The sequence below is a fragment of the Tachysurus fulvidraco genome, chromosome 21 (genome assembly GCF_022655615.1).
Source record: "Tachysurus fulvidraco isolate hzauxx_2018 chromosome 21, HZAU_PFXX_2.0, whole genome shotgun sequence".
Lineage (NCBI taxonomy): Eukaryota > Metazoa > Chordata > Actinopteri > Siluriformes > Bagridae > Tachysurus > Tachysurus fulvidraco.
In genome coordinates, this window is record NC_062538.1 from 9,118,248 (window position 1) to 9,143,247 (window position 25,000).

Sequence of the window (25,000 nt, forward strand, 5' to 3'; positions counted from 1 at the left end):
GATAAATAATCATTTACAAATTACTGACATGTATAACATGTTAATTTACTCAGTGCCTCAAACACCCCTAGTACAGACCCTCACAAAGGTTTTGCCATACCTGCCAAACCTAGCTTTATAGCTAAACCAAATAAAAAGCTTTAGACATTAAACAGCTTTACTTATTGACCACATTTTAGGCAAGTGAGGAAACTGTACTTATAACACCTCCATGTGTCAGATTCTAAGCTGATATGAAGTGAGTCATTTCAGTGTCATGCAGAAGGTGTTAAGACAATATTTGATACCAGTCATATAAAAGGTATTGACCTGAATGAGACAAGGCAGGTGACTGTATTTAAACACTCAGGGATACCATTAGGAATACACATAGACGTAGGTTTTATATAATTTATGTAAAATCTGAGTGTTCATAAGGTGTTGTGGATGTTCAGTGGTTAAAGGCTCTTGGTCAGTTATCAGAGGATCAGTGTTTAAAGCCTCTGCTCTGCTAAACTCATCTTATCTTTGTCTTGCTGACTTTAAGAGAAGAAAAAAGAGGCTGGTAAGAAACTGCATCTTTATAGCTACTGTAACCTAAGCATATTAAATGTAACTACATGTGGATGAATAATTGTAATTAAAGGAAAATAATGTCATTAAAGGCCATTAAAGTGCATTAAAGTGCCATTCAATGAAAATAATCACTTTTTGTGGTGTCAGCAATCTGTAATCTGCCTACGTCTGGCCACATCACATTACATACCCCAAAGGGTTTCATTCCTTCCATAGGTTTAAGTGCAGTAAATTTGCTCCTTGAGTGAGAACAAGATTCAGCATTTGCTGTTGACACAGGAAGTATACAACCATAACCACAGTCTCGACTTTCCACATGCCATCAATCATCAAGTTTAATGCCTAGGTTTACTTCATTTGACCATGACTATCCTCAAGACCACAAAGTGCTTAGTTCTATAACAACTATCATGTCAACATCTTGTGTTTTACTTGTGTTCAGTTCAGTAGAAGATCAGAGATGTGCAGAGTAATTCCTCCCTTTAAGTTGGCCTCATTCTGATGTAAACCCAATTACCAGAGGTGACAGGAAGTGGGCTGGAACAGGTTAGCACTTGTTTTTGTTTTTCAGATTGGAGTGTTGAGAGGAGACTTGTTTTTATTATTATTATTAATATTGTTGTTATTATTTTACTGCTGCTTTAGCTCTCTGCAGCTTAACTACTGTAAGTAAAAGCTGGGAACGAAACACAATAAAGTGTGTCTTATGCAAACGTTTGGCCCATGATGAAATCACTTGAAAAGTTTAACACAACCTCTATAGTTAGCAAACCAAAAGATGACATTATATTTTGGCACATTTTAATGCAACATTACTGTTTATTTGCTGAATCTTAAAAATACTGAATATTGCAGTACTTACTGTAATAACATCCACTTTGGAAGAATTTGCAGATTCCAAGTGTTTCTTGTAGCCAGCTAACAAACTTAGTATTCCTGCTTTAGCATTTAGAAAATATTTGTAACTAATTTGTAAAAATATTCTTCTACTCTTATATTATTAATAACATTATAGTCTGTGAAGCCCGCTCCAAAACATGACTCATTTAAGCGAGGTAGTTGGAAACTGCAGTTCAGATCTGCTTTGCTTGTAATTCTGTAATATCTGTTGTTGTTTTTTTTTTAGCTGCAGTTCTTCACTGACTTTGGGGAAACTGGCTTTCAGGATTGTCTGTTAGAATCCATCTTCTTTTTGTTTGTACAATATTTAGAGTATCACTGACTGCTACAACAACTGCAAAGTATAATACAGTAATCATGAGACTTAACAGTGAGCAAGGTATTCTATTCTTGAGATGATTTGCTCCTCTCTCAGTAAATCTATACAGGCTGTAGTCAGAGATCTATCAGAAGAGTATTTCTGAACGCTTCTTGCTTATCAATGTGCTGTGTTGCATATTTTTATGATGAGATCTCAGGCAAGCTTTTCTGAAAACTCTTTGCATGCAGCTCATGTTTGTGCAAGCAACGCATGCAACCAGTGGACTGGTTTCTGCATGTCTTTGGTAGTGGTGAGATGTTGTGTTTTATATATCTAATCAGTCTATGAGCAGTTCCTCTAGTAAGTTTTCTTGATCTTCCAAATCTGACTTGACTCTAAAAGTATTCATTTACACACACACACCCACACACACACACACACACACACACACTATACATATATATATATACTATATATATATATATATATATATATATATATATATATATATATATATATACATACTGTATATATATATATATACATACTGTATATCGGATCACTTTTATCAAATGCCATATATCAACATATTAAACTGTAACACAGTGTTGAAATATAATTATATGAAATATGTCATGCATGTCTTTATACTGAGCACAGACCCATGCTGGTCCAGCGGAAGACTCCCGTGCCTGCAAATCTCAGTGCTGGTCACAAGCTCGGGTAAAAATGGGATGGTTGTGTCAGGAAGTGTACAGCCTGTGCCAAATCAAATATGTGGACCATATGATCCATTATGGTGACCCAGTAAGCAGTAAGCAGTTGAAAGAACAACAGTGTGTAATGAGCACGTATTCTAATACAGAACATATTTGACAATACAGTACTTTGTGTTCTGAGATTATTCATATAACACGGTGTCCAGATTTTCTGTCAGTGTGTAATATTCTGTGGGATCTCTGACTAAGCAAACCGTTGACTGAATTGCAATGGACCTCTGTTTTTTTTCTGCAGATGTATAAAACAGCAAGAGCAAAAAGTATATAAAGAAACTTTCTCTCTCTCTCTCTCTCTCTCTCTCTCTCTCTCTCACTCTCTCTCTCACTCACTCTGTCACTCTCTCTGTGTCTCTCACTCTCTCACTGTCATTCTGTCAATCTCACTCTCTCTGTCACTCTCTCTCGCACACACACACACACACACACACACACACACACACACACACACACACACACACACACACACACACACACACACACACACACACACACACACACACACACTTTCTCTCTCTTACTCTCTCTCTCTCACTCTCTCTCCCTTCCCTCTTCCTCTGCTCTGTGGTATAAATACTGAGAGCAAACAGCAACAGCATGGGCTTAACCACTTACTTTCATCTGTAACAGCAATGTTGTGCTGCTTGTTTTCTAATCTCTAATCTCACGGAATATTACAGACTAACAAATGGCGACTGTTTTCTGGATGTTTCTGATACTGTATCCATTTGTAGTTTGTTCTCAAAGTGGGGATGATGGTAAGTGTTTCTTATGCCAGTCAAATACAGCTACATCATTTTTTGGCCTGAGGAGAAAGTAGAACGTTCTTTACATAGTCTTTGAGGCATTATAATGTAGCACAAGTGAGCTGACATTTATTGTTATTTATATAGTTTTGCTTTCTTTAAGAATGTTACTGGTTAGTAACTGGATCAATGTTTTTGTTTGACTTGTTTGCGGAATAAAGAGTCATCACAGAATCCATTAATCTAATTATCTCCTGATTCCAGTAGATGTTTAACATCCTCTATAAGCAGTTACTACATTATTAACTAACTGGTCACTGTATGTAAACAGTTTCACAAATATTTTGCATTTTGTTAAAAAAAAACAGCTTTATGTTTTCCATTTAATCTCAATTTACTTTTCATTATTATTATTATTATTATTATTATTATTATTATTATTAGTAGTAGTAGTAGTAGTAGTAGTAGTAGTAGTAGTAGTAGTAGTAAGTAGACATATGACTACATGAGGGAACCGAAACCTCATGGAACATGTAGTTCCTGATCTTTTTAATCCTCATGTCCTGATACAGGAGAGTCAATTGACAGTGAATGCTGGTCGTTGATGCAGTCTGATCAGAGCAAGCTAGTCTGCGTTCTGAAGGAAGATGACCTCGACATATGTGAGAAATTCGCAAGACTTTGGTACTGAGTGCTATTCATGTATTTCTCTTAGATTCATCTTGCAAATTGTTCATCTTCAATGAATTTGACTGAATGCTTTTGTTTTATCTTTAGTCCAGAAATGGAACCTAGTTGTACCAATGCAACTATGGAAAATAATACATTCATTTTTGAGGGTCTGGGTCCTGTAGGTATTTATAAACTGCACATTTACTTAAAAGGAGGACGACTCCAAACACAAAAGATTGATTTGCCGAAAATAGGTAGGTTGAGTTTGACTGCTTTATTTGCCAAGGTTGGAGTCACTGATTTAATAACTGTTGTCTTACTTATATATTGCAGTAAATATTACAACTCCTGAGATTGAAAATGCTACATATAAGCTTGATGAGGCGATTATACAGATAGGATATGAACATTTCTATGTGACTCAACCTCATTTCCAAGTGGAATTCTGGGGAAATAATTCCAGCATTAAAGAGGTGACATTATCTTTTTTAATGATTTCTGATTTCTTTACATTAGATCCATAGGTTTGTAAATCAAATGTAAGTTGTCTCAACATTCTACAATAACATACTCTTTGTGACAGCAAGTTATAGTGGCATACCAACAAATGAGCATAGGGGGAGACAAACTGAGAGACAGTGGGATATACAGCGTACGTGTCAGAGCCAAACCTGTGGACTATTTCGACGGGCCCTGGACCAAGTGGAGCAGGGTGAAGAGCTTCAAAGTGGACCATGTTAAGATTTGTGAGACTCCTTTATGACTTACCTAATACATCCACACTACTAGAATCAGCTCCAAAGAAAAGTCTAAACATTCCTCATTTATAGTGGCTAATTATTTCAGTACCACAGATTCCCAATGATTTCAATTCTTTATTAAAGATGAATAAGTTTTTTTGTTGCCATTCGTGTTTAATGTGGACTGCCCACATCCATTAAAGAATCTATAGAATCTACATTCCATCAACCATCTTTCATTTTTTTATTTCTCTTTCAGTCAAAAAGACACTAAAGCGCAATTTGTGTGTAGTTATTAGTGACAAAATTCCCATGTCTTCCCATGATTAAACGCTCATGGAAACATCTCATCTTAAAAATGACACTGTTTGAATTTGTTTATTGTCCTCCATCCACAGAAGTGATGCTGTATTCATGAGCAGCTATGATTCGCTGTTGTTATAGAAAATCAGTAATTCAACAGCAAATGAAAACATTAGATTATTACACTACTACACACTAGCATGACTCTGCATGTTGCTGTTGCTTTCAAGAAGTTACTGTTGCAATAGAATGCAAGATTACATGTTTAAAGAGGAAGTAGAAAGTCCGACTATATCCCCGCCCCCCCCCCCCCCCCCCCCCCCCCCCCCCACTTATTCAAATGACTTTCAATGAAAGTTTTTACTGACTCATTTATGGCTTCCTTATCTCTTGAAGCATTACAGCCCTTACAAGCAACTTCAGCATGCTTCCTGCTAATCCCTAGGAGCTGTGAATACAGCTTTCTATTTGAAAGATTTCTTTTTTTTTTACCATTTACCATCAATATTAACATTAACACAGTGCTTAAATCTTTTATGGTTTCATTTTACTTATTTTCACTGCCATTCTTGTATCGTACCTTTTAAGTATTTTATATTCTTTTACATAACTTGTACAAATATATTATTTTTTTGCATTCATTCATATGTGAAAAAAAAATAATCTGGACTAATTTATCACTAATGTGTTACAGTTAAGCACTTGAAATTCTGAACATAAAAATATACAAAAGATTATTATAAATAAGTGAAACGTTAGTGCAAACCCATAGAACCACATGAGAAATACTTTCATTTACATCAACCAGACACACTAGGTTTCTGTGACGTTTATATTTCGAGTAATTAGTACGCAAAAAAAAGTAGAAAATCCTCCATTATGTATGTGATATCACAGCCTCAAACATCTTTCATATCCTCTAATCAGTTTCAGTTCCTCTCCACTTTATCACACGCACATTTTCCTGTCCCCTGAGAATGGCACACGTTCTTTAAATATTGATGTTTGCTTTATGGTTTTTTCAGGTCCCACATTGAATATTTCTAACATTTTAACATTGTAGATAAACTATAGAATATAAGAGTGGTACAGTGGTGCAGCGGGTAGCGTTGCTGACTCACAGCGTTATGGCCTGCAGTCTCATCCTGAGTTCAGGTTACTGCCTGTTTGGACTGTCATGTGTTCTCCCTGTGCGCATGGGAGATTCCTACCTATTGCTGATAGGTGAATTGGCTAGTCTAAACCAGTCCTATTGTGTAAAAGTATCTGTATGAAACCCTGTGATGGATCTGCATCCTATCTGGGGAATGATCCTGTCTCAAGCAACATTTTCACACAATTGTATTATAATTATTATTAGTGGTAGTAGTAGTAGCAATGGTAGTAGGAGAGGTAGTAGTACTAGTAGTAGTGTTAGTTGTAGTAATTGTAGTAGCACTGGTAGTGGTAGCAGGGGCAAGTGGTGGTAAGAAGGTTGTGAGTTTGAATTCCTGGACCACCAAGCTGCCACTGCAGGGCCCCTGAGCAAGGCCCTCAATTGTTTAGTTGTATAAATGAGATAAATGTGTCTCTGGATATGGTCATCAGACAAATGCCATGAAGTGTAGTAGGAGTGGTATTATTGTTAGTATAATTATTTAAAAATGTCTTCCTATAGAACAAGAATGTCTTATAGTTTACAATGCAGTTGTAAACACTTGCTTATTGATTATAGTCCCATATAATCCCTGAATTATAAAAATATAAGAACACTCAGTAGTATAGAGTGACACTAGGGTGATGTTGATGACCTTTTTTCATTTGCAGGGGTTCCTTCTGTTTTGTACAAGCTCCTCCCAGTTCCCATTGTGGTGACTGTGATTGCGTTTCTGATTTATCGATGGAAGAATGAGTGAGGGAATTTTCATCTCAAAGATTGCATATAATGTTTGGATTTTATTGTTGGCTTGAGTTTCTATGCATTTTGCCTCTCCTAGGATACAGACCTGCATTTTCCCTGACGTTCCAGGACCAAAGGACACTCTCGCTCAAATCCACAGACAAAAGGTGGGAAAAGTCAAGTTACGATTTATTATCACTAGGTGTGTATACACTAATCAAATCAAGGTGGAAACTAATGAATTAATAAACCGTTGTGTTACAGCATTTACCTGTAAGTTTCAGCCCCGAAATCTTCAAGGATTTCAAAATTTATCCAGTGGTTTACACTGAAGAGAAGAAGTTCACCCCCGAGTTTGGTGATGACCAGAGTGACACCACAGAATCCTGCGATGAAGTCGTGGCCTTGAAATCCTCTCGTCCCACTTCAACGTTTGAGAAGCAGGATGATGATGAGGACCAAAGTCTGGAATCGGAGACATCCCAACTAAAGCTGTTAGACGAAAGTGCATCTGCTGAGGATGTGCACAATAACCCTGGCTGTAAAAATGTAACGGCTCTACAAAGACATTCAAATGATGAGACATATGTCACCATGTCGAGCCTCTATAAAACCCAGTGAGATGGAGAGAAATTCAGGTAAACGGGTAAATCTCTCACAGTTAGCTGCTCATTTTTTTCAGGCTGCTCTTATCCTCATGGAACCAGAAACCAGATCAATAAAATAATCAGCAAATGGCCGATTGATGCAAAGATGGATATTATGCATGATTGTCAGGTCCTCATTGTCATTGTCTGACTTCGAGGAACCATGGTTAGATTGTGAAGACAAATATATAACTGGTTTAAATATCGCTCGCTGCTAATTTACTCTGAAAGTCTCTAAACCATGAGCTTGAACTCCAAATGCTTAACAGTGTTGTAGTGTAATTTCCTTTTCTGTACATGCCAGAGCAAGCCTTTATACCTACAACATGAGTCATCATATTATAGCACCACTGAGCTACAGTATATGTGGAGGAGAAAAGTTGGTGCAGATTCTTATAAGAGAAACTCATCATCTGTAAAACCACCGGTGTTGGAAGTTTAGCAGATTACTGTTAATCCTAGCAACCAATAAAGATAGTGAAACATTAGTGTTTCTATAGAAGCCATTCCCTATTTCGAATCAAGCAGCTCACAGTTTGTTGAATTAGTTAGCTCTGAAAACATTTACATTTTCTTGATGTAAAAAAATGTATTAATCCTTTATGTTGCTACGTCTTGTCTGACGTTTGACAGCAAATGACTCAAATGCATTATTCTCTGCTGACATAACCTAAATGTTGACATGCAGCTTTTTTAATTAGCTGACATAGTAACATGCATAATGTAGCTTCGGTAATGTAGTTTCAGTTTAGTTATGGCTCTTTTGTCATTTAGTTTGCAATACTGCTAGCAAGGTTAAGCTAGCATTTCCTATTAAGTATTATTCTGATTAATTTATAAGTACCTGTAGTGATAGTCTTTTTAAGTAAATCCTAAAAAAAAATGTCGAAACAAGAAATGTTTCTTTTTTCTTTTGGGGGGAAACCCAGATGCCATTTTGAAGGCCAATCCATTACTCTGTTTGCTCAGTTGGCTCTAAATGTAGGAAGTAAAACCGCATAGAATGTATTGTGCAATCTTGTTTTTTTTGTTTCAACCTCTGCCACATGTTATCTTCAAGTGGTGTTTTATCCTCCAGATTATGTATGTAGTGTATGTATTTCTCTTCAACTTTGTGACTCTGTATTGTATGTATGTAACTACTGTACGAAACTACACTGTGCAGCATCACCTCAGCTACTGTTGAATTGGCTTTTCCAACAGAAACATATGTAAATGTTATAAACATTTCATAATTACGATGTCAGGATGGTACAAAGAAGCTGTTAGCATATTTGGAGTTCAGTCATTTACAAACATGGGCCCTTCTAACCACCACAGCTGCTAACCTCAGTCACTATTACAGTAAAGACAGTGACTACACGGAATTTCTTCATTTTGTTTCTTCTACTTTTTGTATGACGAGTTCAGTAAGTCAGAGGGGAATGTTTTCTCACACAACAGCACAGATGGCAAAGGTTTTAATAGCATTACCATGTTAAGTTTATATAAATACTGTATGTGTGTGTGTGTATATATATATATGAAATATTTGTAATACAATTTAAAATGTATCCAAAACTTTTATCCCCATTTATCAATATTTCAATATGCCAAAATGCAATAACATTTTATAGTTGAGTTATAAGGTAAAGGTAACCCTGCTTTTCTTTTGTAAGCATACGTATATGTAGATATCACGTCTTATTTACAGTATTTAATCTTATTTAACTTCATTTATGGATTTGTTATTAAATGATAACTTTCAGGTTATTAATTTGAACCAAACCAAAAAAAAAACTTCTACGATTGTATTCCAAATAAACTGGATATTCATAAAGACCATGTTTTATGTGAAAGCACTGCCCACAAACCATTAACAAATAAATCTGATCATATCCAGCTTGATAAACTATGCCCACTGTGTCCGGTTGACTGTAAAGATAAATATATACTCAGATATATTCCAAATCACTGTTTGTAACTTAGTTGCATCTCTGACAATCTCTTAAAAGAAATTCTTTTATTACCACAAAGCATTTACAGTGTATAGTACATTGCAATAATCATTTATTAAAAATTTTGCATAACAGAACAACATATTAAAACCTAAGACTTGTTTTTTTTATTATGAAGCTGATTTAAAGAGGAAGATTGTGATGATGAGATTTTCTCTACTGAAACTACATATGCCTTATGATTTGCATTTTATGCAAAGAGGGTGAGCTGAGCAGATTTAGTGTGACGAAGGTGTGTGTGTGTGTGTGTGTGTGTGTGTGTGTGTGTGTGGGTGGGGGGTAGCAAAGTTCTGTCCCAGAAATAATGTAACTGAAGCCTGAAGCAAGCTGTAGTGTTTTTTAAAGGATGATCATTATAAAGGGTGGCCAAAATGTCACAATCCAATGACATATTCTCATTGGTTCCTGACTTTTCGGACATCCTGTAGATTTAGGAATACATTTAAAAGTAACTAATTGTATCTTTAATGTAATTTTTTTGTATTATTGCAAATGTCAACACACCTCAATCGACAGTGAATCAGCACTGGATATTTCTATTCTAGTTACAAATTATTAAGCATGCACGTGTTGTTAAGCATATCATCATAACCTCTAGGAGTCTCACCCAGGTCTAAGATTTATCTGGAATATATACTGCTCGTCCACAAGTGTCCCAGGAAGTGTTATCGGCTGGTGTGTGTTTGGAAGGAAATGGTAAAATGGTCCTTAATTTGGCCCAGCTGAGATTAAGGGCTTGGCGTTTTACTTAAATCACAATGTTGTGTAGTGTAAAAAAAAAAGGTGCCTGGGTTTGTATACATATATGAGCAAATTCTGAGCAGCCTTCATTTAGTTTAACACTGTTCCCAGTGTACACTGCACACACCAGCAATAATAAGGTAACTGTAGGGCAGCAAGGTGGTACATTGGGTAGTGTTGCTGCCTCACAGCTCCCTGGTTCCATCCTGAGCCCATGCTCTCCTCATGCTCATTACCTCATGGGATTCTCTGGTTTCCTTCCACCACAAAAAAACACCAGTGGATAGATCGGCTTTGCTAAATCCGTAGTAGCTGTGAGTGCATTAAGGTCTATCTGTATATCTCTGCACCCACTGCTTTTTTCTGTGATCAGTCTTAAACCAGCTCCAAAGAGGTTTACTAATACAAGAACCAAAACTGTGAATACTCAACAGGGAAATCAAAGGTCAAAATCTTGATGATTCACAAATATCACAAAAGTGACTATTCTATACAATCGGGGGTTCATAAAATGTCAAAAGCACAGTGAAATGTTCATATGTTATAAATTAAGTAAAATAAGATTAGAAAACTCTTATAGCTTCCATGCCGTCTTCATCATCAGAATAAAGTAGACATCGCTGTCGATGGACGCACTCACTCCACTGTAATAGTTGAAAAACTCCTCTTTTGTAACCTACAGTGAGGAAAGTGGATGAAATTATTTCCACCAAGCAAATTCCCCCTAAGATCACTACATTTTTCCCTTATAAAGATAAAAAGATTTCCATCACCCATGTTGTAGCTACACAGTGAAATGGAAAGATGAAGGAATAGATAAAAATGCCCAACAGACCCAGGCAGAAACACTACAGTACCCATGTTCAGTCATATGAGTAATTGATCATTTCTGGCTGCAGTAGTCTAAAAGAGTATTTCTCAGTTAAAAACACAAGCAGGTGCGAACGTTAAATAAGCCAACAGTTAAATAGACAGAAAAGCTACATGGAGCAGGTTTGCCACATCACCTGCCTTTTTCAGATAACAGAGATAGAGAGACTGCTGCTTGACTGCACTGAGAAATACTGCACCGTGTTAAGAATTTGTCTGCTGTGTCTTTTGTGAACAGCCATAAGCCTAGGAAAGTGGATCCAAAGAAGGAAAGTAGGGAAAGACATTAGAAGCATTTTTATTTCTGAAATTTCTCAAACTGATGTTATGCTGTGAGAAAAGATCTACAAGTGTTGTGAACACAGATCCTGATTCAATTAAAACGCATAAGCAGTCTGTAATTAAAACTAAACGCTATGAACCTTCTATACAGACATCAGAACTTGTGAAGTTATTTATTCTGTGGGGCTATTTATTTATTTTTTACTGGAATGGTTTGTGTCCATTGGCAGTGAAATGAAACCAACAAACATTCTCTCAGAAATCCTGATGGGATAAAATTCAATTTACAAGCTGACTGTTAGCAGGTAAGAACATTTAGGAATATAAATTAAAAATCCTTTTAGAAATCCTGTTAGGTTTGCTCATGGTAATGGTTAAAAATATGTACAGTAAACGGTTAACATTAATACATGAAAGATTCTCTGTGAAATTCTGTCAGGTTGTGCTTTTACCAAACCGACTCATGTTTGCAGCTTAAATTCTGAATATTTTGATATAGTCAATGATATGACTTAAAAGTCTCTCAGAAGCTCTGATAGGTTAGCTTATATTATTTGAGCACTTAAGATTCTGAATATTTATGATATAGTCAATGATATGATTATAAATTCTTTCAGAAGGTCTGACAGGTTAGCTAATATTAGCAAGCTAGCTAACATCAGCAGCTAAGCTTGTGAATATTTATGATAGAACTATAAATTCTTTCAGGTACACTGTTATCTTACAGTATCCAGCATCAGCAGTTAGGATTATAAATATTTTGAATAAGAAATGAGGCTCTGATATGACGTAAACTTCAGGTTAGCTGTTAGTCAGCTTAGCTCATATCTAGCTCTGTATCAAAATAAATGCATATACTTTTTTTACTCAATAAACCATGCCTTTTAGGGTTTATAATCTACAGACAGCCCTTAATGACCTTTACCACACAGTCTCTAGCTGGTCTCGTCTATAGCGTAATGTCACAGGACTGATTTTGGTTTGATTGAATCAGGACAGGTACGTTAGAAATCTGTTTTCCATGTGCTGATTTAGTCTGGCTTGATGTTTTTAAAGAAGAAGGATTTCCATCCGGTGGGACTTTACCCTGGGACAGACATTTGCAGACGTAAGTTTAAAGTTTCCAGGCATTTTTCATCATCACAATAAAGTAGATGTCAGTGTCAATAGAGGCACTCACACCAGCGTAGTAATTTAAAAACTCCTCTTTAGTGACCTGATGCACAAAACAGGGTACAGTCAGCAAGCAATATTCAGCGGTATCCGATGTAAAAACAGTAAAAGGAAAACAGTTGTGTGAAATCTTCTTTGAATTATTTCCAGAAACATTTATAACCATGAGTGATATAATACAATACTAATTCCTTCCAGATATGATTTGATATATATATGATATGATATGATATGATATGAGATGAGATGAGATGAGATGAGATGAGATGAGATCATATGAGATGAGATTTTTGAGTGTTATCCCACCTTGCCATCCTTATCATCCGAGGAATCAAAGTTGTCCAAGAATTTGGGGAAGATCTGCTCCTCAGTCCATTCCCCGTTCTGATATTTAGGGTGATGTTTCACATTATACACTCCTTGCAGATCTTCAATGGTGATCACGCCATCACCAGTCTTGTCCAGCTTTCTGAAAGCCTGCATGACCACCTCCTTCCTCGCGTTGGACATTGGTGGCTGTGATCGCAAGGCTGCATCGATAATAATATGTACTGTATGGTACAATGCTTATTTTGTAACAACAAATAATAGCAGTATGGTAATATAAGCAAAGCAGACTATGAACTGCTCTCTCTGAGAAAAATATCAATATGATCTAAAGAACCTTCCTAGAGTTCAAGAAACTTAATAAAACATCTTATGGTTATTAAAGAGCACATTTAACAGAGAGCAGCTGAGGTAAGTGTGCTGAGCAATATAAGCAAGCCCACAAAGTGATATGGCATGAATGTTATGAAAGGGATTAGGGATTCTGCGGGCACTGAGACACGTGCTTCCTTCATTCTACTGCATGGCACTTTGTTATCTACACTCTAATACTGCTCAGTGCTCTCAGGTCAGCTGAGATACTCACACCATGAGTATTAGATGTCAATGCATTTATAATATAAAAAATGTGTAACAGGCTAAATAAAATAAGTTTCTTGTTGCTACCCTGAGAACGAGGAGAAACTCATCAAAGTCAATCTGTCCACTTCCATCCCTGTCAAATTGCTGAAAAAGTGCAATGGCCTCATCTTTCTCTATGAGAACGCCGTAGTCGTTCAGCCCCTTCATGAACTCCTTCAGGTCCAGTGTTCGGCTCTTGTCGTCATCCATAATGCGAAAAGCTCTAAAAATAAACAAACACAGCAGTCAGACTAAACACTGGACATGTTTCAAGATATGTTGAGAATGACAAAGAGATATAAGCAAGGTAAAGAAAAAATCCTGAGATATCAGTAACTACGGACCGGCATCACTTCACACTTTTCTTTCAAAAATTCTTGAATGCATTGTCTATAGACTATTAGACAATTAGATTGGACTATTAGACTACTGGTCTATCTCTCTCAGAACAACCTGCAAAATCCCAACCAGTCTGGCTTTAAAGCAGCACATTCGATAGAGACAGCCATTTTGGATGTCTCTGAGAAACTACATGATGCTAGATCAGCAAAGCTGTCATCTGTCCTCATCCTCCTTGACCTTTCAGCAGCGTTTTATACGCTCAAACACAAGACTCTACTGTCCACCCTCAGGAGTCTTGGGGTTTGCGGATCAGCGTGGGAATGGTTTGCTTCCTACCTGGAAAGTCACTAAAGATGTCGAAAGACATCTGCTCCACTCAGACTCTCCACTGGTGTCCCACATGGCTCAATACTTTGTCCTCTCCTTTTTTCCCTGTATACTCACTCACTTGGTGGAGTCATTTCCTCACACGGGTTCTCTTACCACTGCTATGCTGATGAGACTCAACTTATCTTTTCTTTCCCTTCTCAGATACCACAACTTCTGTTCAGATCTCAGCATGTCTGGCAGACATATCATCGTGGATGACGGCTCATCGGCTGAAGCTCAATCCTAGCAAATCTGAACTGCTGATCATCCCAGGTGTTTCATCCCCAGGTCATGATCTTGCTATATCCCTGCATAACAATCTGATCTCCCCTTCACTCAACTGTCCTTTTCCTTGCATGTTGCTAATGTGACACGCTCATGTCAGTTCCTTCTCTACAACATTAGGACTAACCCTAGGTCATTTTTGTTCACACAGGCTGCCCAGGTACTTGTTCAGTCTCTTGTCATCTTAAGACTGGACTACTGTACCTCACCGCTGGAAGGTCTACCTATGAACCCAATCTGTCAAATGATCCAAAATGACTTGTTTTCAACCTGGCTAAGTTCTTGCATACCACCCCACTGCTGCGATCCCTCCACAGGCTGAGATCCCTTCCAGTAGCTGCACGCATCAGATTCAAAACACTGATGCTTGCCTACAAAGCAAAAAATGGACCAGCTCCCTCTTACCTCAAAGCCCTCATCACTCCTCGCACTGCACCTCACACCCTCAGAGCTACCAGCACTGCTCGACTGGTCCCACCATCTCTCAGGGTAAGTATACAACAAGACTCATTTCTGTTCTGGCACCGAGGTCCGGACCGCTGAGTTACTGGCTGTCTTCAAACGACATTTGAAGACCTACTTTTCCATGAAATACTTGAACTAGCACTTTGTCTCCTGTTTGTTGTATGTGTATATATTTAAAAAAAAACAAAAAAACTGTGAACTGTGTTTCAGGCTTATGGTATTGAAGTCTGTAACCTAGTGAACCATAGTTAATGTATTCAGTGATAGAGCAGTTTGGTACGAAGCTCTGGATAAGGGCATCTGCCAAATTCTGTAAATACAAAGAAATACATACGGCCAATATTACTGAACCTATAATTTATTCCATAAATTGATTAAACTTTCAATTGTTTTAATAATGCGTTAGTGTAGGAGTGTGAATCCTAACAGTTCTGAAACAAAAAAGGCGTTATGAACTAAATTATTAAAACAGAAGGCACAAAAACGCCTACATTTTTAAATTCACATGAAGATATGCAAATTGAAACATTAAATGCCTGAACACACCCACCTTATTTCCTTTTATTTACATATTTGGACACATACGCTCTGAATGGTGCTAATAATAACCAAACCGAATTTTCCAGTGAGATCTTTAGCTCCCAGTTTTTAAAAGTGTTTCTGTAGCAGTTAGAAAAGTTTAAAATAATGTTTATTCTTTCATGATTAGTCAGTGCTTTATCCTGTGAACCGGAACCGGAGGCTACACTAGGAATGAAGTGAGTACAAATAACACCCTAAATATGATGCCAGTCAGTGTATTCACACATTCGCACATAGAGAGGTAACTCTGTACCAGTGTTATTGTGGAGAGGTGTGAATTGTTTGCACAGCAGAACGTTCACACTCCACCCATTTCCTATCATCCTGCTCAGTAAACAGTGTCAAGATACAGAAACCCAGCACTCTCCTGACTAATCCTATAAAAGATTGGCATTCTAAAATAATTCACTTTTTTTATACTGACTGAAACTAAATAATAAGATGGTCAATGCCTGTGTACTGCAAGAAACTTAGTTTAAAATAACATTCATATATTTCTGTTTAGTCAGTGCTTTATTCTGTTCAGGGTCATGGTGGAACTGTAGGCTACACTGGGCATGAAGTGAGAAATATGATGCCAGCCCATGCATGCAAGCATTCACACCTGGAGGGGTTTGTAGTGTAGCCTATCGCCTTCCAGTACGGTTTAAGAGGTGGGAGGAAAACCAGAAAACACATAGAAAACCCTCAGAGACAAAATTCATTTGAAATTATTTTGAGAACAAGCAACAGGTACATATGACATGCTTATACACGGTATATACACAGAATAATCTTCATGCTATTGATATTGACAACTCCATATACTCTAATAATGTTCATGTTCTGCAAAGAGATTTCCACAGTTTCTTCTTTTGCTTAATCAGTTGCTTAATATGAATGAAAGATATTGAGTGTGATCCAGTATGCCATAAGTAGCAGCAGTTATTAGTGGAGTCGTAACCAAATACAAAGTACTTTTAGAGTAAAGTAAACTTTTTTTGTGTGTTTGTGAAACACTGACTAATGATTTTTGATGAATGGGGAATTTATCAGCTCAGGTAATACATATTTTTCCCCTCCAAAAATCCCCCGCAGGCCACCCCACCCACAGAGGAGGAAGGTACTGTAGCTGACCAATCTCTGTCTCTTTCATGCTTTTCAAAGCCCAAGATATCTTTTTGCATAATAATAATAATAATAAGAAGAATAATAAGAAGAAGGATGCTGTCTAATTAAAAATAAATTGAGGTGTGGAATCTGTGCAACAGAACTTTTTATTTTGGAATCAGTGAAAGAACTAAGCACAATAAAAATGAATGTATTTGTAAAGCAATATATTTACCTGCTGAGGCCTTTAATCCCCGATGATCCACGCGTCAGACACTGCAGCCGCAGCCGCTCCAATGGGTCCGTGCACTCAGTAAGCTGCTTTTTAGCGTTTATTGCCATCTCCCGGTCATGCCGAGAAGTTCCTGCCATTATTCTATCTGAAATATTATATACTATATGTATATATGTATATGTATATATGTACGTATGTATGTGCGTGTGCGTGTGTATATATATAAAATTTACTAAGCTCTTTAGTCTCACTCACTCACTCACTCACACACACACACACACACACACACACACACACACACACACACACACACACACACACACACACACACACACACACACACACACACACACACACACACACACACACACACACACACACACACACACACACACACACACACGCGCGCGCGCGATTTACCTGTATTTACCCACGATAAATAGTCTTTGTGGTCTAATTGAATGGATCATACGAACATTTACATGCTCCGTATATATTTTTACATGCAGAAAAGCCTTTAACAGTAAAACGTGTCGTAATTTTTTTTTATTGTTTAGCTTTGAAAATATCAATAAAAATATGTTATGCCAATCCAGTATAAAATCGAACTTAAATCCAAACATAATTTACAATAACAATAAGATACTTCTAATAAGATATAGGGAAAAAAATTAATTGTGAAAAAAAAACGGGTAAATGTGTATTGGTGAAGTGGGCGGAGTTTGTACTTAATTACTACTTTTGTACTTCATTTGTACTTAATTACTACTAAATTATAATAGCTAATAAACCTGTAGTGTCTCGCTTTCAGCTAAAAAATCATTATTAAACCTAATAAAAGTAAATACTATTTTTAAGTAAATAATATATTTTTACTCCTATGGCTGAAAGATTCAGTGCCAAACACGGACGTTGGTCATCAATACTTTTTTATTTATACATTATCGACTCAAAAGCAGCTGCCTGAATGTATTAAACAGAGGATATTGTGACTACAAACTTACAAATGTTATCTATATTCCGGAGTTTCGATCAAATTCAAATAAGTTTTGGTGAAAATAGTGGTTTATGTTTCGGTTACTCACCTGCTGCTGCTGCTGCGTCCTGCGTCTCCTGGTTGCCATGGAGAAAAAACTCTTCTCAACCACTTCCGGGATGTGCCATTTTGTGTAGGCATGGGGGTGAACACCATTCATCCAATTTGTCGTTTAATTAAATTGTTTTAACACTACAGCATAATGCAAATAATAATAAAAACAAACGAACAAACAAATACAGTTGTAAGATTTTATTTGAGCTTTCATTGGCAATTTCAATAGAGTCAATGGAGTCTATTACAGTTAGTGTTTCTAAGGTGTGTCCTGCTAGTGAAAAAACTGAGGACCAACATCAGGTAACAAATCACAATAATCCAGCAACAGAAGGACGTGTGGACTTCAATTCACATTGCACACTTAAATCAATCACTGACATGATCGTTGCCTTACTGATTCTATTAAAAAAAAAAAATCCATAAACATTTTCATAAATATACACCGAACCACTTTATTAACAGAGTTAAAGGAGCAGTTTAGTGAAAAAAACTATTTCAAACAATAATGCGTGAATGATTTAGGTTTTAAATATGGTTTTGAAAATCTGGATCTGTATAACTTCTAGTTTTTGGTAAATTCTGCTGTCATGGTTTGGGAAGCAGGAACCTGGAAGGCAAAAGACACCAAAATAAAGTGTATTATTTAATGACTCAATAACAGTAACCCTATGTTCACAACAGAAAGTGAAAATTTGGTGGTTGTAGTTTTCTGTGTAAACTACAGTAAAAAAGGAGAAATGGTTTCTTTGTAGAAGACATACATTCGTGATCTCTTTACACGTTTAATGAAAGTTTGTATATGATGAGAAGAAAAAGTGATTCTATTTTTCAGCTCTTTATGGGTGTCATTATATATATGAATTAACTGCAGGTAAGAACTGAAGGTGTGAGTGTGAAATGGATCATACTATATTATTAGTTTAAGGAATATTGTTTTGATGGGTTGTTGTTTTAAGGTAAAATATCTCAGTTAAAATTTTATTTGTTGTACAGTTGCACACACAAATCACGTATCACTCAAGTGTGAGCACTGGGTTACAGTGCCACTGTGTCCTAAACCACATCGCTGAAGACTGCAGATGGTTTGACACAAACATTTTGGGTTAGAGTCTTCTATTGTTAGCCAAAACATTGGCTTTGGTGTTTTCAAATCTAGTGCAACACTCAGAATGTCTAAAACTGATCACGTGCTGAAGGAGAAAATTGCCTGAATGTGAATTTTCACTAAACTACTCCTTTAAGATGTGAAACGAGGAAAAATACCCAGTAAATGTAAATGTAGTGATTTATATTTAATTTACATATACATTGAGATTTAAAAGAAAAAAATTGCCCGGAGTCCTCACAGAAACATCAACAGTAAAGATGATGATTAATTGAAGGTAATTGAAAAAATTGAGGTAATATTCATGCTTGTGCATGACCTTATAATCTTCTGTAACTACACGCTGACTGTCATTAATCGATTAAGCCTCCGAGTGAGGAAAAAATAAAACAATTAAAATGAAGACTGAAAATGAAGCTAATGATCATTAATTATTATGCTTCACATATTATAAAAAAAAATAAGCCACAGTAGTCTGAATTTCTCTTGCATTCAGGATGGCAGTGCAGTAATGAATGGCAGGTGAAATAATGCTTCCTTTTCTTCTTCTTCAAAAAATAAGGTCACTTATTCACTGTTCTGTTCAAACAAGCAAGATACCATCATAATCATATTAAACAAAACTGTGACAAACAACGAACACTGACATTAAAATACCATCATTATTCAATCATTAAACAACACGTCTTTCCCATTGAGACTGATAACAGAAACCTTATATAATATATACACTAGTGAGTGTGTGGTTCTACTTAAAACTCTGCACCTGGCAAAGTTAATTTGGGAGTTTCGCTCTGGCCACAAGCCATCTGCACAGTGCACAAAAAATAAATACACTCGTATTTACTGAGAAAGGCATTTAAAGAGAATAAATATTAGGTTTAATTTCTGTATGTGCAGGTGTGCGTTCATATGTAGACTGGAAACCTTTTAAATGGACAGAATATTAAATTAAACCATACTTCACTGTCTACAGTTTCTTGTAGTTCCTTAAAAATAAATGTCCTCCACATGATGTCTATTCTAAACCTCTGTTCATGGGAGACGACTCAAAAGACGACTTTCCAGTTTATTTACTTTTCCAGAATTTAGCAGACTTAACCAGAGACTTACATTTCATTTTATACAACTGAGCATTAAGGGTCTTGTTCAGAGGCCCAGTAGTGGCAGCTTGGTGGACCTGGGATTCGAACTCACAACCTTCCAATTGGTTGCCCAACACCTTGACCACTAGGCTACCACATCCCCTACTTAGGCTACCCTTCATTGTTCACCTAAGCCAGTGGTGTTCAGTCTTATCTGGAAAGGGCCGGTGTGGTTGCAGGTTTTCATTCCAACCAAGCAGAAGCCACACCAGAGTCTACTAAAAGCCAAGAACAACTGATTAAACATGTGGAATCAGGTGCGGCTTCTGCTTGGTTGGAATGAAAACCTGCAACCACACAATCCACATTTGTGGATAAGATTGGACACCGTTGACCTAAGCACTTAAAAACACTGTGTATATATATATATTTTTTAATAATATGTCAAAATATACATTTGTAACTAATTAAAAATCATCTATGATGTGAGACTGTTGAATTCACATAAATAAAGTCTTGGAAACCTAAAGGGGTTAAATACACTGAGCTTATCGTGGTCATTATCCGATTCTCAGCCCACGGCACTAGGAACATCTGTTAAACTGTCATGCGACAGCAGTACAATGTAAAACGTCATGCAGATACAGGTCAAGAGCTAGATTGGAGATAAAAGCGATGTCACTGACTGTGGTATAGTGCCAGACAGCTGCTTTGAGCTTTTCAGAAACATCCAGGAAGCTGTAGTACTGTGGAAATATGTTGTTGTTGAGAGAGAATGGCCAGACTCTGACATTGGAGCTGGCAGGAAGATTATAGTAGCATAAATAAGCGCTCATTACAAGCACGCTGCGCATAAAAGCATCTCCCAATGCCCAAGCTTGAGGTGGCAATTGAGGCAACATTTTTCCAAGCATGAAGTTCTGAGTTTGTGTAAAAGCCTGGAATAAAGTGCCACGGCACGTCTAGGTAATTAAGTAAAAATAAAGAAAATAAGTAAGTAAAAGCAGTCGAAATAAAGTTGACATTTCAGTATTAACAGCATCATGTCTGTGATGATGTGTAATATTCAGGTCATTCAGGTTTCTACAGTTATTGTCCAGCTGAATAACAGCGTCTCTGTATGTAAAGAGAAGAAATATCCATGCTGCTTTTTGATATTTAAGAGAAAAGTTTTAAATGATGTCGCAGTGTGTGACACCTACATACATGACACCACTCCAAATCCTTTCACGAAGAGGTTCATCAATCATGTAGCTCATGATGATTAAATCAACCCTGTAGTCCTCATTTTGTCTGCACTCTGGTCATCTGTACATTCATGACAACCACAACATCCAGCACCCGGAAGGCTCAAGGCTAGCACATGCTTCCTCTGACACCAACAAAGCCAAGCATGAGACTTTGACCCCTTGAAGGAAAGTGCTACCTTCTCTTCCACATTCATGGCTGAGGCATCATTGGGATTTAAACTTGTGATCTTTTTTTCTGGAGCCTGTGTTGTAGGTTTTAACCAAATCTGTTTAGATTCAGAAACTATGAAGCAACTATGAGCACAAAGACAGTAATGCCACTACACAGCCATTCATTTTGCACCAATATTTATATATATACACAGTAGATATGTGAAATGTGAAAACGTGAAATCTGAAATATTTCATTTCTCCTGTTTACTTAATTATATAAACACCTTGTTTTTGCTAGTCTGAAAAGGTCAGATCGCAATGCCTTCTGGGTAAGTTCCTTCTCCTTATGTATATTAATAATAAGTAATAGAAGGGTCCATTAACATTCACCCAAAGAGATAGGATGTTGAGGAGGAAGCATAGAAACAGAACTGGAACTGGGTGTTTAGTAGATACATGCTCTCCATTCAAGGATATTACATGAGGATCCATTACTGTTGTGCATTTTCAGCATAATGTAACATTTTACATTCATGAAGGATATAAAGGTCGATGTCTCCTTACGCCATGACAGAATGAGCAGAAGATAACTCCAGCTTCCTTTCTGCTCTTCTCCTGTCAGAAGGTCTTCAAACATCATCAAAGATTCTGCTCTGTGAGGAGGACATGGAGAGATACCGTCCTCCAGCATGCCTGTAGGTGAGAGAGTGTGTGTGTGTGTGAGAGTGTGTGTGGTGAGAGAGAGAGAGAGAGAGAGAGAGAGAGAGAGAGAGAGAGATAGCATAAAGTCAGAGGACACTGTTGGACAAGACATCTACATCGTTTGGGAAACGGCTAAAAACAAGAGGATAGTTGTTTATATGTTAAAGTTTTCTGTAAAGCAATATTTAACATTTAATATCGCCAGTGTCAGTGTCAGTATCTCAGGGAACGACTGTTTAAAGCTTTTACAGCTCCAGATGTTTCAGACATTCCACAACATTAAATATAACAAACAACTAACAGATAAAAAAATGAGATGTAATTAATAAAAAACTGTAATCATTAGTAACCTCCTGTGATATAAGAGAAATAAACAACTTTTTTGGACCTGCTGTTATTGGAAAATCGTTCAGATGATCAAAAGACTATACTGCTAGAACTTCCATCTAACCTGATATGTCTGCAATCTTACACTTAATAAAATACTGATTAGTTTGGTGTGTAACCTGAATCTGACTTCTTGTGACACAAATGAAAATGGTGTGGAACTTTCAGCTCCAACTGACAGGCAGCTCTGCCTCTTCCACTTCATCAGACGTTCAGTGAAATAATGATCTTCTCATCTGTTTTTCGATTATCGGGACAGATTTTTTTTTTACGAGAACGCGATACAACAATTTAAATATTTCTGACATGTACACTGACATTAGGACCAAGTTGACATTTTGATTTTTAAAATATTTGGGTTTGGATGAAACCCCTTCAATTCAGGGCAAATGTCATACGGACATAATGCACAAGAACGATAAGAAGTATAAGAACTTGGTGCATCTCAGTGAGCTGGTCAGTGTGAACAGATGAAAAAAACCAACCAATTAAACAGACAGTGATGCGCTACAGACGCTGTTACTTCTATTGTGGGACAGCAGATAGTTAAACAAGCTGGTAGTTGAGTGCAAGTTGCCCGACGGATCAAATGTGATCGGGAAACCGAACCTGTTGGTCTCTAGTGGGTTGTCAGTGACTGTTTCTGCGTTGAAGTCCAGAGGCTCTGCGTCCTGCAGGAGCTCTATGCGGTCTCTTTCAGAGCGAGTGCCTCCTCCGCGGGAGTATTTAGCCTCTGTGGAAGCGCAAGAGGGAATAAAACAGGATGTTACAAAAGCCAAGGCAGCAGAGGCCAGTGCAGAACACAGATCAATGTGGTAAGGGTAAAAAAAACGTACGTTTGTTTGAGCTGGAGTTAAGTGTGTCAGCGTAACTGGTTTCCTTCATTTCCGAGGCAGGGGCCCTGTTTCTTGCTCCTGTTTCTTCTCTCTGATGGCTGTAGCGCTCACGCCACTCCTGACAAAAAAGGAACATCAACAATTCTGACTCAAGATCAGAACTTGTTCAAACAAAAAGTAGTTCAAAACTTTTAGTCTTTACGATTAATCAACATGAACAACATATTTGGCTTGCAGAATGAATAAAGCATGACTACGACATTGCTGACATCTGTCGATCCATTTATAGTTACACTTAATGTTGTGGAGCATCTGTGAAAAAAAGGTGGACACTCTTATCATCTCTTCACTTTCTTTTGACGTTAAAAAAGAAGAAATTTTGAAAGAAGAAAAATTTGCCATTCCTGTGGCTGAAAAACCTACTGAAAAGCTAGCGCTGGAGAAAACTGAAATAAATCGATAAATACAGAAAACGTATTAGACTTCATTTTAATCTTTTTCATGAGCTTAGATGTACAGCATCCTCCATACAGCACATGCACACGAACAAGCACATTAATAAACGAATATATAACATAATCCTGCGATCTGAATTACAGCTAGAAATACTGTATGGATATATTTAATTATTTATTTCTAGATGAATTGATCCGTATTTAAAATTTAGGTCAGACTTTATCTACTTCAAACAAAAAAAAAACGCAGACAGAAAATAATAAGTAAAGGTAAATACTTCAAAAATGTGTGAGTGTGTGTGTGTGAGTGAGTGTGTGAGTGAGTGTGTATGAAAGAGAAAGAGAAATAGAAAGAGAAATAGAAATAGAAATAGAAAGAGAAATAGAAAGAGAAATAGAAAGAGACAGCTTTAGGGTTAGAGACAGAGACTAAGACAAAGACAGCAGAGCCGAACAGAAAAGGCAAACAGAAAGCTGCAGAAAGCTTGTCTTCATCACCCTGGTGCCAAAACCAGAGAGGAAACAGCTGGACCTTAACAGCATGATAAATAATCATTTACAAATTACTGACATGTATAACATGTTAATTTACTCAGTGCCTCAAACACCCCTAGTACAGACCCTCACAAAGGTTTTGCCATACCTGCCAAACCTAGCTTTATAGCTAAACCAAATAAAAAGCTTTAGACATTAAACAGCTTTACTTATTGACCACATTTTAGGCAAGTGAGGAAACTGTACTTATAACACCTCCATGTGTCAGATTCTAAGCTGATATGAAGTGAGTCATTTCAGTGTCATGCAGAAGGTGTTAAGACAATATTTGATACCAGTCATATAAAAGGTATTGACCTGAATGAGACAAGGCAGGTGACTGTATTTAAACACTCAGGGATACCATTAGGAATACACATAGACGTAGGTTTTATATAATTTATGTAAAATCTGAGTGTTCATAAGGTGTTGTGGATGTTCAGTGGTTAAAGGCTCTTGGTCAGTTATCAGAGGATCAGTGTTTAAAGCCTCTGCTCTGCTAA

General features: G+C 37.0%; 3 protein-coding genes across 5 annotated transcripts; 1 reads left to right on the forward strand and 2 right to left on the reverse strand.

Annotated features, from left to right (window-relative positions):
• Positions 1–3,076: 3,076 nt before the first annotated feature.
• LOC113634945 (interleukin-7 receptor subunit alpha) lies at positions 3,077–9,413 on the forward strand. Its single transcript, XM_027134148.2, has 8 exons — positions 3,077–3,290; positions 3,851–3,962; positions 4,056–4,204; positions 4,284–4,423; positions 4,534–4,696; positions 6,800–6,884; positions 6,970–7,039; positions 7,137–9,413. Exons 1-8 carry the CDS (start codon positions 3,221–3,223, stop codon positions 7,491–7,493), a joined length of 1,146 nt encoding a protein of 381 aa, XP_026989949.2. The 5' UTR covers positions 3,077–3,220; the 3' UTR covers positions 7,494–9,413.
• Positions 9,414–9,506: 93 nt separating this feature from the next.
• LOC125139824 (calcyphosin-like protein) lies at positions 9,507–17,129 on the reverse strand. 3 transcript variants are annotated; one of them, XM_047805472.1, is made up of 5 exons: positions 16,898–17,129; positions 13,576–13,753; positions 12,889–13,098; positions 12,496–12,625; positions 10,799–10,933 (listed from the first exon to the last, which is right to left on the reverse strand). In XM_047805472.1, exons 1-4 carry the CDS (start codon positions 17,032–17,034, stop codon positions 12,524–12,526), a joined length of 627 nt encoding a protein of 208 aa, XP_047661428.1. In that variant the 5' UTR covers positions 17,035–17,129; the 3' UTR covers positions 10,799–10,933; positions 12,496–12,523. The 3 variants fall into 3 exon arrangements, with proteins under 3 accessions (XP_047661427.1, XP_047661428.1, XP_047661426.1); XM_047805471.1 differs by lacking the exon at positions 12,496–12,625 and having other exon boundaries at positions 9,507–10,933; positions 16,898–17,126; XM_047805470.1 differs by having other exon boundaries at positions 10,804–12,625.
• Positions 17,130–21,761: 4,632 nt separating this feature from the next.
• LOC125139825 (G-protein coupled receptor-associated protein LMBRD2B-like) lies at positions 21,762–23,667 on the reverse strand. Its single transcript, XM_047805473.1, has 3 exons — positions 23,509–23,667; positions 23,282–23,405; positions 21,762–22,276 (listed from the first exon to the last, which is right to left on the reverse strand). Exons 1-3 carry the CDS (start codon positions 23,642–23,644, stop codon positions 22,213–22,215), a joined length of 324 nt encoding a protein of 107 aa, XP_047661429.1. The 5' UTR covers positions 23,645–23,667; the 3' UTR covers positions 21,762–22,212.
• Positions 23,668–25,000: the final 1,333 nt, after the last annotated feature.

What these genes read in the sequence shown, in the direction of transcription:
- LOC113634945 (XM_027134148.2), top strand. Translation starts at nt 3,221, where the DNA reads ATGGCGACTGTTTTCTGGATGTTTCTGATACTGTATCCATTTGTAGTT. An exon ending in AGTGGACCATGTTAAGATTT is followed by an intron (nt 4,697 to 6,799) that starts GTGAGACTCCTT and finishes TTTCATTTGCAG; the next exon opens with GGGTTCCTTCTGTTTTGTAC. An exon ending in CTCAAATCCACAGACAAAAG is followed by an intron (nt 7,040 to 7,136) that starts GTGGGAAAAGTC and finishes GTTGTGTTACAG; the next exon opens with CATTTACCTGTAAGTTTCAG.
- LOC125139824 (XM_047805471.1), bottom strand. Translation starts at nt 17,034, where the DNA reads ATGGCAGGAACTTCTCGGCATGACCGGGAGATGGCAATAAACGCTAAA. An exon ending in GGGATTAAAGGCCTCAGCAG is followed by an intron (nt 13,754 to 16,897) that starts GTAAATATATTG and finishes GTTTATTTTTAG; the next exon opens with AGCTTTTCGCATTATGGATG. An exon ending in CGGATGATAAGGATGGCAAG is followed by an intron (nt 10,934 to 12,888) that starts GTGGGATAACAC and finishes TCCTCACTGTAG; the next exon opens with GTTACAAAAGAGGAGTTTTT.
- LOC125139825 (XM_047805473.1), bottom strand. Translation starts at nt 23,644, where the DNA reads ATGTTCCTTTTTTGTCAGGAGTGGCGTGAGCGCTACAGCCATCAGAGA. An exon ending in TAACTCCAGCTCAAACAAAC is followed by an intron (nt 23,406 to 23,508) that starts GTACGTTTTTTT and finishes GCGCTTCCACAG; the next exon opens with AGGCTAAATACTCCCGCGGA. An exon ending in AACCCACTAGAGACCAACAG is followed by an intron (nt 22,277 to 23,281) that starts GTTCGGTTTCCC and finishes TCTCACCTACAG; the next exon opens with GCATGCTGGAGGACGGTATC.